Here is a 12434-nt window from a genome sequence, read left to right on the forward strand (position 1 = left end):
CCTGCTAATAAAACTATCTGCCATTTTGTAATGTCACCTTTCTTTCTCAAGCACGGCCCTGCTTGCTCTGCGGGAGTGTTTGTTGCACAGTGCATGCTGTGACACTGTGATAGTTCATTTCAGTGAGTGAGTAGGTGCTGTGTTATCAGACGGTTACTCCTAGGTTTGATTCAAGCACTGCTGAATATTGATGGAATCAGCAGCCTCAGGCATGGGATGTGAAAGGCAGCTGTTTTAGCAGGCTTGCTTTTAAAAATCAATCTTTCAGTTTTTAGAAATCAAACACTGGCTTCAAAACAAACCATGTAGATTACTAGGGGGAATGTGGGATCCCTCAGAAGTGGCGCATGGTTACAGAGGAAATATTAGCTCTAAAATGTGGCCGCTGCATGTAAATCACTCCCAAAGTAAACAGACTTTCAGATGCTTGGTTTTGTTGAATGCAGTGCTCTTGAAAACACTAATAGGCTGAGGCGAAACTCAGGTTTCTTCAGGGTTGCCAGGCAAAGTTTGAAAGGATGAAATGTTTCAGATAGTCATCACCGCGTCTCTCCAGCGGGGAGCAGATGGGTGTCACACAGCACAAACCCATGCAAACCCACCTTGTGAACCTTTTCTAATGAGGCTAACTGAACACTCTGTTTAAGAGTTATACTTTTAATGAGCAACTATGATCATTTAAATGAGCTGTCTAAACTAATCTCCTTTCTAGAATTGTTTTTTATAGACATCATTTTCTGTTTCATTTATCACAGACTGAAGTTTTGAAAGCACTCCTACAACCTCAGTAGAGCTGTCAAACACGCGACACTACTTTATGAACGGCAGGGTGTTGCAGGGGGGCAGGTTAAACGGTTGCACTCTGATGTAACTGTCATGTTTGTGAGGACTCTGTTTACCACAGGGGTGCTTTAAACTTCTGAGTTGGTGGACTGACTGAAAAGGAGAATGATATGCAAATTGAATGAAACAAGAAAAATAATATATTGGGGAAGAGAAGTGTGGTACCGGTTGCCAGTACCAGTTGCACTTTTTAGATTTTAAATGTGTGCAGTTGTACCTTGAAAAAATGTTTAGTTCCAGTTTGTCTTTGTCATATTTTGGTACGATGTGTTTTCGTTTTGTTTTTTAATGGAGTATTGATTGCCTCTCCAACAAACTAAATCCATTATTACAGAAAGAACCTCTGAAAACCCCTTGTGATTGAAAACCCGGGAGTTTTGTTTGTCCGAAGGACACAGAACCACAGTAGAAAAGTAAAAGCTGAACTGTAAATGCAGCTTGGAAACGTAAATAAAGACAAATTGAAAATATGTGACCTTCCATTGCAATTGAGTGACGGGAAACAGCATTCCATTGCATTGCAAAATGTTCAGTGTGTAAGTGAGTGGCTACCTTAAAACAGCCTTTATTTCATAGCCATGGCAACTGTGAAGGCCATGTTTATAGCATTGTAAAGTTTTTAGCTACAGTAAGAAACCTGAAGCTACTGTGCCTTTTGGGGCATGTAGACTAACTGGACAGTGTACACCTGCTTGCTTTTGGATAGACAATTTTAGTCTCCAAAAGCTCTCAATCTTAACTTTTAGAATCTTTTTGATTTTTGTGGTTCAGAGTTAACTGTGTGTTTATATCTAGACAGTTCCGATCTCAAATCGAGGCTGTAACAGAGTTCAGTGTGCAATCCAGTCTCTGAAGCGTGTGCCTTGCATCTCTCCTCTCTGGGTCTTTTTCATATGACTGCTCCCCGGATCCCCCGTCACAGTGAACTGGACAGCCTGCGATGGTACAGGCAGTTTCTCTCTACTGATCGGCTTGATAGAAACGAATGGGGATGCAAACTCTTTCAGTCCAGTAGGGTGTGATGGGGAAACCAAGCAACCTTGAGCAAATTCTGATCCCCATATCAGGAACCAAACACACATATAAACAGGCAGAGCCATCACGCACCTGCAACCACTCCATTAAATGGCTTTGTTTTAATGAAGTTTCAAACTAACCTTTCAGTTAAATAAGGACACAGCGGGTCCCAGGCAGGTGTGGGTCTGAGATCCTGTCGGAGCCTGCAGCCCTCTCCGCTCCTTCCTGCTGTCTCTGACTCCATGGATGGAATACACAAGTACCCCCTCGCGGCTGGGTGGTGACAAATGATAAGCCACGACTCGGAGGCACAGAAGCTCATTTTATTTTCTTCAAAGGGTGCGTGGAAATATGAGACATTAAGCAGCCGCTGTACCCTCCTCATCTCAGATTGCCTGGCCTCTTCTCTCAGGTCTCTTCGGCTTGTGCTTTAGGTAATCAAGCTGAAATCAGTCAGCCCTCGTTGCACAAAGGTTTAGCCCTCTTAATATTCTTTATCAGCTCTACATATTTCCATATAAACGAGGGTTTATCTCCCAGGACCTCTATATTACTAATATGCTTCTGTGCTCCTTATTTTGTTACCGTCCTCAACTTAAATTAAACCAACGATGCCTACAGTCCAGCGATTACAATCTGCACTGTGGGGATTTAATGAATGGTCTGCAGCGGCTTCTTTAACCACTTTGTAGTGCCTGCAGCATGCATATATATATATATATATTCCTTTGCCTTTTCTTATTTCTTTAACGCAGTTCAAGGTGAGGTTTGAAACCAGGATTGGCACTGCTGATCGGATTCATTTTTCCTCTGTTTTCTTGCAGTGCTTGCACTTCCTCCTGGTGGTTGTTTGCTGCTCTTACACCGTTCAGAGCAGTGCCCATGGTTGTGCCGCGGATATCCGTCTGTATTTCAGTCTTTCATTGTGTTCCCTGGCTCGAGGACGGGTGCCGCGGACATAAAACTAGACTCTGACTCTGAACGGCAGTGAGGAGTCAGAACGAGGAGGGATTTTTACTGTACTATTTATTAAAAAAAATTTTTGTTACTATTGTACTAATTGTTTTTATTTTTTATTTTTTTTACTGCTTTGGCTTTCTTTACAAAGCGTTCAAACCTGTGAACCCGTTCAGTGAAAAGAGTTTTTCTTCGGTGGCGTGATCCCTAGTTCTGTTGGTGTGCTGTCCCTTGGCTGGCCGATTCTAAATCATCTTCTCTGTGGCAAAAGGGAAATTGTTAGACTTATTATTTCCTTGCTGGAGACATTTCCGCTGGCCCCCTGTTGGCACTCCTTCTTCATCCCAGCACCTGACAGATCACAGCAGAATCGATTGCCAGCGCAGGGTGGCCTCGCTGCTTCAAAAGGCACGTAATGCATCTTCGCAGTTTTGTCCATCAATACCGGCTTAATGGAATGACAGCAGCGATGTCTAATCACAGCAGTGCTGACAGCTCATAAATCCTGGCTAATGTGTCTCAGGTACAGCAGCATATGGCTGGGTAGAGATAGTCTATATTTAGCCATGGCAGGAGTGAACAGGAGGTGGAGTTTAAGTTCAGAACTGCTGTAAATGATTATTTGTTTTGCTGATATATGAGTATTTTGTAGCAGACCTTAGCCGCCCCCTTCAAACGTACTGCAGCCTACAGTAAAAACGCATACACTGAATATCGCTTGCTGCTTTTACCCGTGCCTGATGTCATGGGATTGTCATCCCTACTGCAAAGCATTGTAGCCGTTACACTTCTTAACCAGCGGTGCTGATCCTTTCGGTAAAAATAAAATGAAAAAAGAAAAAAATCACATTATAAATGTTACTGATTGAGTAGGTTTACAGCAGTTATGCAACAAGTGCATTCCTCTCCGCTGTGCAGGGTCTCTCAGAGTGCAAGCCTTCACTTAACAGCATCACTCGACCCTGTAGTGTGTGTGTACTGTAGGATGTGCTGTATGTGCACTGAGAAATATAAATGTCTTCAAACAGGGGTGTGTTACATTTGGTTCTGTGCGTGCTGTACTGTAGCACACAGAATGTATTAGGGGTGGGGGATCAATGTTAGAATATTGCAGCCTGGCAGAATGCTGGAAGCTAATGTAATGTCTGTCAGCACAGCAGGAGGTCGCAAGCTCTAAAGAAAGGAGTCCTTTCTGCTATGCTGAGGTCTGTAGCAAGCCGGCTTTTAGGAGACGTCATTTTCACTTCAGAACAGTGTTTAGGGATTAGGGCATGCTTTCTCTAGAAACCATTGTTCATCTAAACATAGCAAAATAATTAAAAGGGTCTGTCATAAAACTTCTAGGGGAATTTCTTATCATTAGATTTGATATGTGTTTTATTTTATTTTTTAGATCGACCACAAATGTGGACGTTGACCTTATCTTGTCTATCTTGGCAGGGTAGATCAAGTCATTTTGGTGCTAAATGCAAGGCTGAGCTTGAAAATCAACACACCATATACTACAGCGTGATTTGGAAATGTGTCTTTTATTTATGTCAGTTTCATTGTTGGGAACAGGAGATGGTAGAGCGTCTTTTGCGTGTGTCCCGTCTTTGCTCTGCTCTTTGACCCTGCGGTCTCTTACACTTTGTCTTGTTTCCTTTCTCCTCACAGGAGCTGCGCAGGACATGCAAGGTAAACTGGAGCCTCTTTCACTACGTCTCTCTAGTTTCTGGATCTGGTTATTCCACAGTAAAGCCTCCATGCATCCCATGGACTCCCACTCATCCCAGAGAGGCTTGAGTACATTGGCCGGGTGTGAGGTTGTATCAGATGGACAGCAGTTCAAATCACAAAACCACGACACCATTTGGCACAACTGCTGAGGAAAGTCATAGCACTAGCTTTAACGTTCCCCGGCTGTGAAACATATTTTCACAGGAGTGTGTTTTTGCACTGGGTGTTGACGGCAGACATGTTAAACTGTCATGGAAGATAAAGAGCATATGGGAGTGTTTTAACTCCAGATGAGTAAACTGGAATCTTTGAACATACTGGGGAAATCCCATTATGAGAAGCCGTCCGTGGCTTTTAATAATTTGCTGCAAAGTGTGTGTGTGTAGGACGAAAGGTGCCGCCTTGATACCATCGGCCAGTTTAGTGTGTGACCGCAGTCTGAACAGAGGATCAGAATGCTTCAGAAATGAGCGATCGGTTTCAGAGACCCCGGTTAGCACCGGCTTCACCCTCCCAATGTTACGCTGGGTAAGGCCGTCCATGGTTAGTGCTGATCGGGGTCTGTGAAACCAGCCAAACACCCCAGCAGTTCGGTAGTTTGGATTCATATGTATGTGTTCTCTGTGGATTCAGGCAGATTCCTGCATTGCACTCCCACATCCTCGGTGGCCTGTGCTGTGGCTTGTGCTGTCATGCCCTTCAGAAAGTGATAGCAAGCCGTGTTTGTGCTGTTCACTTGTAAGCAGGACTTGAAATGAGGGGAAATTTGTGAGCCACTGAGCCTTACCAAGCTTCTGCCCACACACCTGCCGCCCGCCAGGGATTAATGGCTGTGACTTTCTCCTTCCTCAGCCAGTCACGAGACAGAGAGAAGCTGAGGCCGTCAACGCTGTTTACTCTGATTGCAAAAGAGCATTCGCTTGGCAAATGGGTCTGTCGCTGATCCGATTTTATTAATTAGAATACCATCTCCAGCCAAGTTACTTTTCTTAATTAGAATTGAACTGTACGCAGAGTCCCAAGGGCGATTTGGACTTGGCCCTGTGTTTCAAAGACCTGTACAGTGCAGTACTAGCCAGGGTTTATCGTTCACAACGCCTGATACTTCTGCCAAGGCTGCCCTTGCCTTTTTGCCTGTTGGTGGTTATTAAAATCCGTATTGGTTTCCAATTAAAATGTGTTATTTACAAGATTTATCTCCGAGACGCAGGCTGATTTCACTATGTAACACAATTTTTGTTCCTGGGTAGTAAGTGTTATTTCCTAATTGCTTATGCCTCAAAAGTATAGAAAATGGCTATTATTCCCCACAAACTTTGCTTTTGTGACCACGACAGTGATATTTCAAAATATCACTATTTCCAATGGGAAAATGGGCAAATGTGTGTCTTTTCGTTCACATAAAGTCAGAAAAAAACAACACATGAATCCAAATTAACATGTATTTATACTAAAGTAATACAAAGATGACTACAAAAGATTTAGAAGTGAGTAGTTTTTCGAGATTTACAATTATACTGTAAATACACATTTGCCCGTTTTCCCATTGGAAATAGTGATATTTTGAAATATCACTGTCCTGGTCACAAAAGCAAAGTCTGTGGGGAATAATAGCCATGTTCTATACTTTTGAGGCATAAGCAATTAGGAAATAACACTTACTACCCAGGAACAAAAACACTTTTTTTTTTTTTTTTTTGTTACACAGTGTTTTCATTCACTCTGACCTCTCAAGGGGTTGACGTCAGCAGCCCACATGTAAAAAAATACAGTAAAAAGCAACTCCTGAATTTCTCTTCATTTCGTGTGATTTGAAAGTCTGTGGAAATTGAGGGGAAAAAAAGAAAACAGGAACTTTTAAATGTGTGAACTGCTGATAAAATGTTTTAATTGGTCACGTAGCAGACGCTTTTATCCAAAGCGACTTACAGAGACTTGGGGGTGAACTATGCACCACAACTGCTGCTGCAGAGTCACTTGCAATAGGACCTTGTTTGTTTTACATGTCGTCCGAAGGACGGAGCACAAGGAGGTTAAGTGACTTGCTCAGGGTCTCACACAGCGAGTCAGTGGCTGGGATTGAACTGGGAACCTCCTGGTAACAGGTCCTTTTCTTTAACCACTGGACCACCAGGCCTCCCCGTCACACTGCTGCCAAAGTGTGCCCATTATCAGATGATGTATGCAGTGTGCAGAGGTTATTGGTTTGTTTATGCAGTAAATAAGTGTAACGCCCTGCCCTCTTCTGGCCAAGCCTGAATACTGCAATCTTAATGATGCATAATTCATTTGACCAGTGACCTGTATTCAGCTGATTTAGAGCATTTCTCCGTTGCAGCTGCCTGTGTATTCACTGCAGTACGCAGTTCCTCGTGATTTCTGAATGCTGTTTGTTTTACCCTCTATGAGCATTGTGTGCGTTTCTTTCTGTTTTGTTATTGTTTAATTTGCTGAGAGCCTTGGTTTTTTTTTTCTTCTATTGGAACAGCCTGGACTCGAGACAATAGCTTTCCATTGAGTTGTTCTGGTTTCATTTTAAACAGGCGAGGGTGGCATATTCTGTATGTAAAACAAGGCGTTGTTGTTCTTCATTAAATACACTGAAGCTGAATGCACTCCAGATAACGATTGAAGCAGCTCAGTGTAGTCATTCCAAGCTCATTCTGCACAAATGCGTCTCTTATTTTCTGTCTCGCACCGTTCATTTTCCCTCTCATGTAAAGATTTTAAGCTATTATTCTGCAGACCCCTAGCAAAAACGCTGAATACATTATTAACAAGAAATGCCATGTCAATAAAAATGTTTTTCTGTGCAGCGATGTAGCAGACAAGAAACTTGTCAGGCAAAAAAAGAATCTTTTAAAAACCAGGGTGATGGACAACCCCTTGTCATAAAAATGTTTCCTGATCTAGGTTGGGAAGACTCTCCTCCCTCTCTCTCTCACACACCCACACACACACTTGATTTTGTATTCTAGTAGAACTGAAAAGGTCTAATATGTTGAGGGAAAAGGTTAAGATCAAATTCCCACTGCTTTTAGCCTCGTTTCTAGATTATTTGTACAGCACTGTTTGTTACAGAAGAGCATTTTCCCATATATTCATAGCAAAGCAGTGACGGGACTGTTGCTGTATATGCAGATGCTGATAATTTACAGACACACATCCTTTCTGAATAGCAACAGCACTGAGGCGTCAGCATCGTACAGAACTGAACTGCAGCACAGCCAGGTCGGAGCGCTGTGCATTAGCAATGTGTATTTCTGACAGTCAATACAGAGTTTAGTCTTCTGCATTCTGGACGCTTTCAGAAGTGCAGGGTGTTGGGAACAGAGTGATCTTGACGACAGGCGGCTTGTAGGAATAGCGTTACTAATCCTTCCAATGTTCCCATCTAAGTAGCGGTTCAAATAAGCAATTTAGAAGAAAAATGTCAAAAATAACATGAATGGACATGGTGATTTTAACACAAGCAGAGTGCCTGATCTGCAGACATGGGCATGAGAACTGCTGTACCAAAAGAAAAGCATGCTGTGCTCTATGCAGATGTCTGTGTGTGTGTTTTATTTTAATTGTTTGGAGTTATTATTTAACGATTAGATTTTTTATTTTTATTTTTGTTTGCCACTGTCATTCACTAATTCCAGCTCTGAATTTGCCAATCTTGAAAGTGGATTCTTCTGCGGTTGCCGCTGCGTCCCAGGACTGCTGTAGCTCACAGACCCACCCCAGTGTTGCAGCACGGTCGGATCAGAAAACCCAGGGCGCCGCAGGATCTCATGACATCGTTCTCTTTTTTCCTCTTTTCAGTTCCAGGTCAGAACCTGGAGACCAATAATGTGTCGGTGGTGGAGGGGGAGGTCGCGACCATCAGCTGCAGAGTCAAAAACAACGACGACTCAGTCATCCAGCTGCTCAATCCAAACAGACAGACCATCTACTTCAGGGACGTGAGGCGTAAGCTCTGCTTCCTTGGCTTTCTAGCAGTTTTGGAAAAAGTCAATGTTTTTTTTTTTTTCATGTTCTGCAATGTAGCTTGAAGATGCCATCGCAGGGCTCTGCTGCTGTGACTGCTGTATGAGTCTGTAACACTGCAGGCTCCATTTCAGAGCACCGCGATACAGTGTTAGACAGGCAGACGGATAGAAAATCGATCAAATTGAGTGATTAGCCAAGGATTTTTTTGCAGCAGGGTCCTCCTAGTAGAAACATTGCTTCACAAAGCCATGCTCTAGCAAAATTTTTCTATTGTATTTGAAGGACCAGCCCGTCTCTATCACCCTGCTCTCTATGCAAAGCTATGAGAAAGAGCTATCAGGACATATACACTGTAAGACCGTTGCATGTTTGAAATGATTCTGTGCTAGGGGCTGCCATGGCTCAAGATATGATATAAACTGCATCTTTATAAAAGGTTAGAGATAAGGAAAGTAAACGGTGTGCAGTGTTCGGTGTGATACAGATTTTGTGTAATGAGTCGCAGTGGCTCAGGGAGTAGCAATCTGCAAAGGCCACATTGTTTGTTTCTTTTCTAATTCACATCTGCATTCTCCATTGTAATGAAGCTCAGGCTGTTTCTGTGTGACATGAAGTGAGTTCCCCTGTTCGGCTTTAATAAAGCCTTGACGGGTTCCTTCAACAGCCCGGTTGCCTTGCCTGCTATCAGAATCGATTGCAGTTGTTTAGGGTAAATGGCATGTCCACTGAAGCCTCTTGTATTTAACCAGCAGCAGCAATGTGAATGAGATGAGGGAGCAATCACAGGAGAAGAAGACAGTAACACAGGGGGAGAATTCCTCTTGAAAGCTGTGCACTCTGTTGATTGCAAATGGAGCTTTGCAATTAGATGCCTGGACTATTAATTCTGGCTTGCAGTTTGCTTCAAGTGCTTGTCTTTGTCTTGATTTCTGTAGTCCAATCATTCTGGTTTTGATAAGTGACAGAATAGCGCTTTGGAAGCTGACATATTTGGCCTGCAGCTAAAACTGGTCACTGGGTTTTACTGGAGTCGTACAATATATTATAGCATGACGTTCAAATAAAAAGAAAATGCACTAGATTTATCAAAGCCTTTTACTCTAACATGAAACACCAATGTACTTGAACTCAAAACAATTGAGAACCTCAGTCCTTGTCCAGTGGCAGGAAGAGTAAATTCATTTTTTGTTATATTTTTATATGTGAAGGGAATATTTCGATGTGTTGTTTTTCAGTTTTCTCGTTGTCTATTTCCACAACGAGTGACCTTCTCTTTGTTTAACTGTGTATGTAGAAAAGTAATTGCTTTATGATTTGAAGGTACAGACACATGCTGTAATATAATCTCAGGGTTGCATAAGTAAGTGTGTAAACTCTGAACCAGCGTCAGCTCTTTCAAACTCCTTGTTTATGTGCTTTGTTGTTTGTTTTTTTCTTGCTATAAAATCAGACAATGTGTATGCTTGTGCCAGCTGTTAAATCTGTTAAAGTAATAAGACTTTTATTATTGGCATTGTTCCTGTGACATTTCTGTCACAGTATATTACAAAGCACATCATCGCCGTTATGTTGTTTTCATCTCTGCTGTCTGTTCTTAAATGGATACATTCAATTAAATCATTAGCCCTTCTGCATCCTCCTCTGTGAGCCTCTAATCAGTCACGTGCTCTGCATCTTCATAGTCCTGCCAGTGAATGTCAAAGCCAGTGTCGACCGGGACCCGTCGCTCCTGCTGCTGTGACTTGCCCAGTCTCCTGCAGCAGGGTGCTGTCCAGCACTTCCTAATGCAGCTGCTTTTGATTTCCTTCGTTTGCATTGTGTTATGAAGATGAATGCTAATGCTGATAGCTGCTCTACAGCCTCGCCTCCAACCTCCACCAGCGCAGCTCTGCTGTGCCCTGAGCCACCTCCATTGTACACAGCCGGAGTCCCACTAAGAAGCAATAGCAGTATTTGTTATGCTGATGGCAGGAACAACCCTCCAGCCAGACCCCAGTGTGCTCGTAGCTGGAGCACTCGTGCTGAGGGGAGAGTTTAAGGAGCTGCAGTTCAGTGGTTGCTCGGTGTCAGTAAGCATGCTGAGCTCCTGTGTATGAAAATTGCTTTATAATTGCAAGTTCCGTTCCTAATTGGTTTTCAGATGTAGGGATATATTATGTAGTCTCGTATCTTGTAAAGCGCTTTGTGATGGTGGTCCACTATGAAAGGCGCTATATAAAAATATAAATTATTATTATATTAAATTGGTCTCTAAAGGCAGCGGGATAAATATCAGCCCAAGATTAGGGAAATCGAATGTATTCGTCTCTGTTTATTTCTGTCTTCCTCAAATATGTGAACGGTTTTAGAATGATGACAGTGTTTAGATCCACTTGTGCATCGCTTTGTCCTCTGAAAAGGTTGAGCCCTCCAAACTCATTTCACTGCTGTGGTCAAGCTCTTCTTTGCAAGCCCTGTCTTTATGCTCAAGCGAGCATGAGGAGAAAGAGACCCAGCTGCAGGTCGCTTGTGCTGTGCACAGTCGCAGCGGAGAATCAGGCCCCGATCAGATATTTTCAGCTGTGTCAGTGTGTCAGTGTTTAACTGCTCTTCTCGTGTGTCCTGCACAGCTCTGAAGGACAGCCGCTTCCAGCTGGTCAACTTCTCGGACAACGAGCTGCAGGTGTCCCTGTCCAACGTTTCTCTGTCTGATGAAGGAAGATATGTATGTCAGCTCTACTCCGACCCGCCTCAGGAAGCCTATGCGGTCATCACTGTGCTGGGTAGGAGATTTCTCTTCTCTATGAGTGGTGTCAAACCAGAGACACCTTCGCCCACTTTTCAAATTCCAAGCTGTGTCGAATTTCACTGCACTGATTCTCAGGGTAATCCCTTGGCATTTCAACGGGATTAATATTCGAGGCCAAGTGGGAAGGTTCATCACACCTGAACCGCGCGGGAGTAGTTTAGGAAAAGAAATGTAGGCCTCCTCCAATGCTTATTATTAAGAGGTTTTTCGTTGAAAAGAGGTGAAACTAAAGTCAATGAGGCAAAAGTTTGTCCGGTCTGAAGTATTGAATGATGTTGTGTGTTTTTTTACCATGTAGTGTGTGTCCTGTGCTGTCACTGTTTGGTGACACTGCTGTAGGATGGCTGTTGATTTATAGGGCTGTGTTCTGTGATGTCAGTCCCACCAGGAAACCCAATCATTGAGTCCCAAGAGGACATCGTCAGTGAAGGGAACCAGACAGAAATAACGTGCACTGCCATGGGGAGCAAGCCGGCTGCCAGTATCCGATGGCTGAAGGAAGGCAAAGAGCTGCAAGGTAAGACATGAGAGAGAAAATGAACCAAGAGATCAACACGACAAAAAAATGAAGAAGCAAGAATGAGCAACAATGTGTAGTTTTAGAAGAAATCAAATGAGTACAGAAAAATAAAGGAAAATCAATGGATAAATAGACTTGGTACCATGATGCATCACAAACACATTCATAGATTTCAATAGAAATGAGTGAGTGTGGTTGTCATGGCATCAAAAGCCTACAGGTACCTCCACTGTTTGTTTTCAAACACAACTTCCCTTGATAAAGGTTTATTAACCATAACGAGACATTGGGAAGTTGGCTCTTTTGAGCAAACAAAGTTTTAAAGTTTTATATATATATATATATATATATATATATATATATATATTTAGAAAAGTAAACACGGTGCAGTAAGCTTGTTGTTTTTCATTCTTGCTCCCGATGTGAGAGAGGTGGAGGGGTTAAACTTTGTCTTTGATTAAGAGAAGGTAAAGGAGTTGATGAGGTGTCCAATAATGAGGGCCTCTTTTCTGTTGTACTAAAGGAATAATACAGTAACCTTGAGTTTCTGTAAGGCAGACAGCCAGCAGCTGCCAGTTCAGCAGAAATGAAATCACTGTGTAATTGGATCAG

At 42.8% G+C, this 12434-nt stretch overlaps 1 protein-coding gene across 5 annotated transcripts in view; it reads left to right on the forward strand.

Moving 5' to 3' along the window:
• Positions 1-12434, forward strand: part of LOC121304030 (cell adhesion molecule 1-like) — a 147528-nt gene that overhangs the window by 100892 nt on the left and 34202 nt on the right. For 4 of the 5 annotated variants that reach the window (XM_041234979.1, XM_041234980.1, XM_041234976.1 and 1 more), the window contains exons 2-5: positions 4474-4494; positions 8347-8493; positions 11124-11276; positions 11682-11819. In XM_041234979.1, coding sequence (XP_041090913.1) covers positions 4474-4494; positions 8347-8493; positions 11124-11276; positions 11682-11819 — 459 coding nt within the window. The remainder of the gene's footprint in view (positions 1-4473; positions 4495-8346; positions 8494-11123; positions 11277-11681; positions 11820-12434) is intronic. The other variant, XM_041234977.1, reaches the window with a different exon arrangement.

Source organism: Polyodon spathula, chromosome 36, assembly GCF_017654505.1.
Source record: "Polyodon spathula isolate WHYD16114869_AA chromosome 36, ASM1765450v1, whole genome shotgun sequence".
Classification (NCBI taxonomy): domain Eukaryota; kingdom Metazoa; phylum Chordata; class Actinopteri; order Acipenseriformes; family Polyodontidae; genus Polyodon; species Polyodon spathula.